The sequence below is a fragment of the Tachypleus tridentatus genome, chromosome 9 (genome assembly GCF_004210375.1).
Source record: "Tachypleus tridentatus isolate NWPU-2018 chromosome 9, ASM421037v1, whole genome shotgun sequence".
NCBI classification, from domain to species: Eukaryota; Metazoa; Arthropoda; class Merostomata; order Xiphosura; family Limulidae; genus Tachypleus; species Tachypleus tridentatus.
Window position 1 is genome coordinate 127,856,809 of NC_134833.1, and position 6,963 is coordinate 127,863,771.

The following is a 6,963-nucleotide window of genomic DNA, read 5'->3' on the forward strand; positions in this document are numbered from 1 at the left end:
CTGGTTCGACAATCGACTGGTGTCTTGCCGGACAACCTGTCGAATCCTCCTGCTCAACGCCGGCGAAATTTTCTTGGGTCGACCACTTGAAATTCTCGTTCCGTATCCCTCAGGGTTTTTAAAGAAATTTGCAATAGCAATTTTACTACGCCCAATCTCACCAGCGATGGCACGTTGAGAGAGACCTTGCTTTTGCAGCTCGACAATTCTGCCACGTTCAATCTCTGTCACCTTTTTAGCCTTTGCTATGTTTTTACCCAATGTAACGCAGGAGATGTCAGTGGGAGGTGTTGACAACGCTAATGCTTGAACACAAATGACTAAATTTCGTTACGTGTTTACGAAATAACGCTTCGTTTCAGTATGATCTTAAACTTTTGACCAGCTAGTATTTAGGCTAATTTCATAGTGTTCACAATTTATCTATTAAATGCTAAAAAAGTTTTTTATTTCTATTTTCCCTTTTCTTATTTTCATCTTTCGAAGCTCTACTCAAATAAATGGTCGAGTCTAACAACGCAAAATGCATATTTTTTCTTTACGTTCATTGGCCTTAAGATTTTGGCCAGCAGTGTATGTTTACCAGTGGGTCAGCAGATAGTTTAGGGACAGAGTGTAGATAACCCTTTGTCTAGCTCTGTACACATAAAAAAACGACTAGACAATAATAAGGTTAAATAGATATTTTGAACACCCTCGGTATATCAAGCCTTTAACGTTCTCTAAATTATATTAATAGCATAGTTTTATTAAAATAATCTCTTTTATTTTACAAAAATTCCAAAATAGAAATAATTGGAAAATTGTTAAGATAGAATAGTATATTCTTCTGTGCAGCTATATTCATTTTTAACATGAGATGCTCATTAAATTGCTTTTAAACAACATGTTGCTCTTTCCCCAAAATATATTTGTTTACAGAAATTACAAAATAATACATAAAACACGTTACATGAATCGTAACTAAATCTAGAGCTCCTGAGAAATGTATTCTTCTCTGCAAAGTTTATAATTTCCCTGAAAGGCGTCAACTATACAGTAGCGTATTGTCTGTCAGTCAGTAGACAATAAAATTACTTCATATAAGGAACGCTTAACGTAGCAATTTGTACTGTCATGACATCAGTAAAATGTGCGCACGCCATGAATTACGAGAATAATTATACACTCTACACTGTAGAGTCTACAGGTTACAAAACAGCACAACGTAAGAAATTCAGAAGGAAGAAATTAAGATGTCTATTACTCTTACTTGGGTTTTATTCGAAACAGAACACCTTAGGGGACCTTTTACAAGTATATCTAGTACATATACGTTTTGTAAATCAGTCCATCCCAATAAATATATATTTATGTATATACACACATTGTGATTTTTGTAAGGTCCTCGAAGGTGTTATAATTCAAGAGTAACTAAAACCTAATTAAGAGTTACAAAAACTTTTATTTCTTACGTTTGTTTGTTTGTCTGTTTTGAATTTCGCGCAAAGCTACTCGAGAGCTATCTGCGCTAGCCGTCCCTAATTTAGCAATGTAAGACTAGAGAGAAGGCAGCTAGTCTTCACCACCCACCACCAACTCTTGGGCTACTCTTTAACCAACGAATAGTGGGATTGACCGTCCCATTATAACTCCTCCACGGCTGAAAGGGTGAGCTTGTTTGGTGCGATCGGGATTCGAACCCGCGACAGTTGGATTACGAGTCGAACGCTTTAACACGCTTGGCCATGCCGGGCCAGAAGTTCATATATTATGCTGTGTTATAGTCTACGGTGCGCATTATTTTTCTTCTGATTCATGGCGTACGCGCGTTTTATTGACGTCACGATAGTACAAATTGCAGTGTTAAGCGGTCCTCATGTGATGTCAGTTTAGTGTATACTAACAGACATACAACACACTACTGTACAGTGATGCATATATATATATATCCTTGTAAACCCTCTAAACCTCCACATTACGATATTTTCTTTATAATTCTTCAACCAAAAAATAACATCATTTACGTAAACAAAAGGGAAAGGCTTTTAGAGTAATCTCTGCTAGTGTAAAATAAGTTTGTTTTTTTTTCTATGAATCATTAATCAACTTTAGCAAGCTCCAAAGTAAGAAAGATAAAGCCGGGACTAAAGTATTTGATATGCTACTTAATAAAAGAAAAACAATCATTATAAGATTAACATCGAAACCAGTTTAAGTTAGAAATTACGATCCACGTTTGGAGAATTTTTCTCTCAAATACCGTTACAGATCTTCCTTCTGAAATACCCCTGTGTCAGATTCTGATAAGCAGTGAATACGAAATTACTGCTTTGAGCCATCTTACTGATCACGTGACTGTGATGAAATTTATTTTATTATCAGAGAACTACATACGGTTGGAGCAGCCGGGGAAGCTGCCCCAGGGATCCGCATGAACAAACTCGTGAAAGATCCACTTGGGAGGAGATATATATATATATACAATGAATATATTTTAATACTCAGCCCCAGTTCGCATGACCTTACTTTTTTTATGTTACATGAAATTAATGCTTCTAGAACCTCGTGGCTCACTCACGTAACACATGGATGTAACTCGTTATTTTTTGTTTATTTCGCATTTGCGTTTTTATTATGATAATTGTTTTCCATTGTTGGTTCAAGATATGGATTCATCTAGATATCTAGGCATTCTACAATGGCAGAACTTCGTGACATCTTTTTGATGAGTATGTTCGAATATATATATAGATAATAACACTATGTAACACAAATTATATTTCTGGATAGTATGTCTTACTTCTTAATCGCTTATGTTGTAAAAGTACAAAAAATGGCCATTATTCCTTTCAAATTTTGCTTTTGTGATCTAGATAATGAAATTTAGAAATTAACCTAGTTTCTATGTAAAAACGGGCAAATTTGCACATTTTCGTTTACATGAGGTTTGAATGAAACAACAAATAAATCAAGATTTACATGTATTTATAGTAAAGTTACAGAAAAATGAACAAAAATGTTTAGAAGTGAGTAGTTTTTTCGAGATTAGCGACTGTAACGTAAATCACTTTCACGTATCAGACCCCAAATATAGTCTCCCATGATGTTTGCGTTATACGCTCCCAGGTCACAAAAGCAAAGTTTGAAGAGAAAAATAGGTCTTTTTCCATATACTTTAGGCATAAGGAATTGGGAAATAACACTTTCAGTCCAGGAACAAGAAAAAGTGAAATTTTTGTTACATAGTGTAATGAGTGTACCCATTTCATGAATTAATATCTTCCAATCATTTTAAGTTATTGTTGTTGTTGTTTTTTCCTTTATGTCAGCGTATACTTTTAATTCAACTGGTGTACTGAATTAAGTACATTACTCATTGGGTTAATTTTTACTTCTGAATTATGTTTTGACCAGTAGTTGTTCATAATCACAAACACTAAGCATTGATTTCCAAACGAATATATCACATCATTAAGATGTTTTTCAGTAAATAGATAAAATTACGTAGACTTGGGCCTTAACACCAAGTTAACACCAGTTTAATTTAAAGTACATTTAATAATTAAAAATGCAAAATACACAGGTTAAAATTATTAGTCGAAAAATACGCCAAATGTCAGTAGATAAAACATTTTGATAACAAATCACTAATGATATTATGCTCACCAGTTCTATTCGATAGTTTTGATTGGTACCGATTACAACATTCCATCTAACATCAGCATTATGAGCATTTCAGAAGTTACCTTTCAGATTCGTGAACAGGGATCTGGTGTTTTCTGCTCCCAAAGCTACACAATGGGCTATCTGTGGTCTGCCCACCACGGGTATCGAAACCCGGTTTTTAGCGTTGTAAGTCCGTAGACATACCGCTGAGCCACTGGGGGGTTCTATATATAACAGTACTGTCTGTTGTCTGTCCATTTAACTACTTCGCAGGATGTAAATGGATCTTCACCTAGATTGGTACGGAGGTACATTAGGTCCATGTAGCGGTAGTTACACATTTTCACTTCTGCATTTTTCGTTTTTTATTGGTGTTTTTTACCACTAACACACCTCCTATCAATGGACCTTCACCAAATTTTCTATGGAGGTTCATTGGGTCCATGAGGAGATACATACAAATTTTCAGTTTTGTATTTTTCGTGTTTTTTTATGGGCGAGTTTTACCACTATTTCTCCCCTTATTGATGGATCCTCACCAAATTTGGCAAGAAGGTTTTTTTGGGTCTATGCAAAGATACATACGAATACAGTTTGATGGACGTTTTTTACAATTATACTTAAGAGAGGAATTTTTTATGTCTTAAAATAACCTTTCACTAATGATGGATTTACATAACTTCCGTCCAGTGGACGAATACTCCAGTTAGTATATAATAAGTTTTAATAACCAGACTCCTAAGCTGTCAGAGAACATTCTGGCTGCTTGGGATCTCCCACATTCACTGGTAGAGCTCTATTGTCCAGCACACACGTTGTCACTCTCCCTTAGGAGATGGCGTTAGGCACCATGCGAGGTCCTACTGAAGAGTAGATGTTAGACCGTTAAATGAGAGAAATGTTTTTGTATATGTCACGTGATTATTAAGAACGTGGTATAACAAGACTTAATAAAATACATTTTTAAAAGACCGAAGCCTAGCATAGGCTGCTGGTTAAAGCACTCGATTCGTAGTCCAGGTCGCAAGTACCTTGTTATCAAGTATGACTGCCGTTTCAGTTTAGTATTAAATACAAGAAGTCTGAAATGATTAGGTTTTAAATACGTGGCCTTTATCACAAGGTGAAGTTATACGTCTGACAAATTTTGACAGGGCTCCGCCTCTATAGAATTTAACACAGTACCAATTGGCGATATCGAATAACACGAGAAATAACAAAGTTTGTATTTCCACACATAAATGAAACCTACAACTTCACTTTGGTTAACACACGTAATTTTAGACACGTAAAAGAAAAACAAACTAAACACTCGCTCTTGTACAGCCAATCAGTACGTGAAATGGCACAAACGCTCTACAAGTTTGTATCCATGAGGGATGATGAAACACGTGTAGTTTCTTTTAAAAAAATATTGGGACACATTTAGGTTTATCATACTTTTCAGAATTTTCCTTTATTTTAATAAGATTTAGCGCGAAATGACCACAATAATTAAATATGTGAAAAACTTGTTTTCTCTCATACAAACATGTACGTTTATTTGTTTAAAAAATACCTGTGATTATAAGAAAAAAAAAACAATGACAAATGTTTATGTTCTACGTCCTGATCGATTTAACAGTTTGTAGAATTCCAGTTATTAGAAATATTAGAAACATCATTCCTAGCTCTACGGATGGATTGAAACAACCACTGCAACCGAAACAGAAAATGTTTTATATATTTTACTTTTGATAACAATAAATAAATATAAATAAAACTGTCTTTTAAATGATCCGTTACCCAACTTTTGTCTATTTTAATTAGGCTAGGATAATTGTATATAGCTAGATGTTGAAATAAATAGGTAGAATTTTTGTCCTTCACAATACGATTATAATATAATGCGGAATAAAAATACACATTATTTCATACATTAATATACTTATCATTATATCCATAGAATTTTGCTCACAAAAGAAGCAATTCAGACATATATAAATATAATGAAAGAAACTGACCCCGATGTGCCACTATAAAACCATTTTATAAAAATATATTTTAATATTTTGTTTATTTGTTGCCGTTGTCTTATTTCAGGATACAGTTGTAGCGCTAACCAGGATAATGCACGATATCGAACCCCTGTCTGTAAAACGGTTCAGTCTCCTGCTTGTGTTACTCTATGTGGTCTTTGTGGAGTTCTCATCAGGAAAATATTTGAATTGTCTTGCTCAGTGCCAAACAAAGAAGGATTGCAGGCAGTGCCACCTCAGACTGCCTCTACGATTTGGGAAAAGAAACGACGACAAAATCAGAGTTCCAATGCGTTTCGGCAAACGTGGCAACTTAGTCACAGAAGAGCACCCTGATGATGTAAATTCATTATACTTAATCCAGGATAAAGCTTCGGATGAGACTCTTGCTGTTGATAATATTAACGACCCTGGTATCAAAAGAAAGTTAGAGCTACTTCGTGAGGAAGCACAACTGCTTTCCAAGCTACTTGGAAGTTTCATGGAGGATCTTCTGGACGCTGAGGAGGAATGGAAAAATAAATAGAGTTACGAGTGGATTTTGTTACATGTTTTTTAGGCGTGTCTTAATCGATAATCAAGGCTTGTCCTGCTCAATATTTAGCTTAAGATGTGATTTTAGTCTCTGAATAGTAACGTAACTCAACACCAACAGATGAAACAAGTGTGAATTACATTATTTCTTGTTTCTTTACCGTCATATTTCTGTTGCTATTTCTTTGCATCACCGCTATGTGAATAAAATTATTACGTTATCTGCCTTTTCTGGTTAAAATATTCAGTTTTCTTATCCAGAAAAATTAAACATGCAGTAATTAAAATAAGAACATTGGAACAAGTATAAACACATTTACGTTTTAATTTCTCGGTATTGTCGTTTCTTCCTCACTACACATTCATAAAGCTATGAAATATGGCACACGCTATAAAATATATGTCTTCTTTGACAGTGGCGGCCCGGCATGGCCAGGTGGGTTAAGGCGTTCGACTTGTAACCTGAGGGTTGCGGGTTCGAATCCCCGTCGTACCAACATGCTCGCCCTTTCAGCCGTGGGAGCGTTATAATGTGAGATCAATCCTACTATTCGTTGGTAAAAGAGTAACCCAAGAGTTGGCAGTGAGCTAGTCTTACAGTGCTAAATTAGGTGGCTAGCGCAGATAGCCATCGTGTAGCTTTGTGCGAAATTCAAAACAAACCAAACTTTGACAGTGTCATACACTTAAAGACCAGACACCAATTGCTACATTCAACAAAACCGATAATAGTTTCTGCCTATAGGAAAAAAAGATTTTTCTC

General features: G+C 35.3%; 1 protein-coding gene across 5 annotated transcripts in view; it reads left to right on the forward strand.

Moving 5' to 3' along the window:
• The window catches only part of LOC143226331 (uncharacterized), a 64,832-nt gene extending 58,405 nt beyond the window's left edge, over positions 1-6,427 (forward strand). For all 5 annotated transcript variants that reach the window (XM_076457151.1, XM_076457153.1, XM_076457149.1 and 2 more), the window contains exon 2: positions 5,731-6,427. In XM_076457151.1, the coding sequence (XP_076313266.1) occupies positions 5,758-6,192 (435 nt within the window). In that variant the 5' untranslated portion in view covers positions 5,731-5,757 and the 3' untranslated portion in view covers positions 6,193-6,427. The remainder of the gene's footprint in view (positions 1-5,730) is intronic.
• The last annotated feature ends 536 nt before the right edge of the window (positions 6,428-6,963 follow it).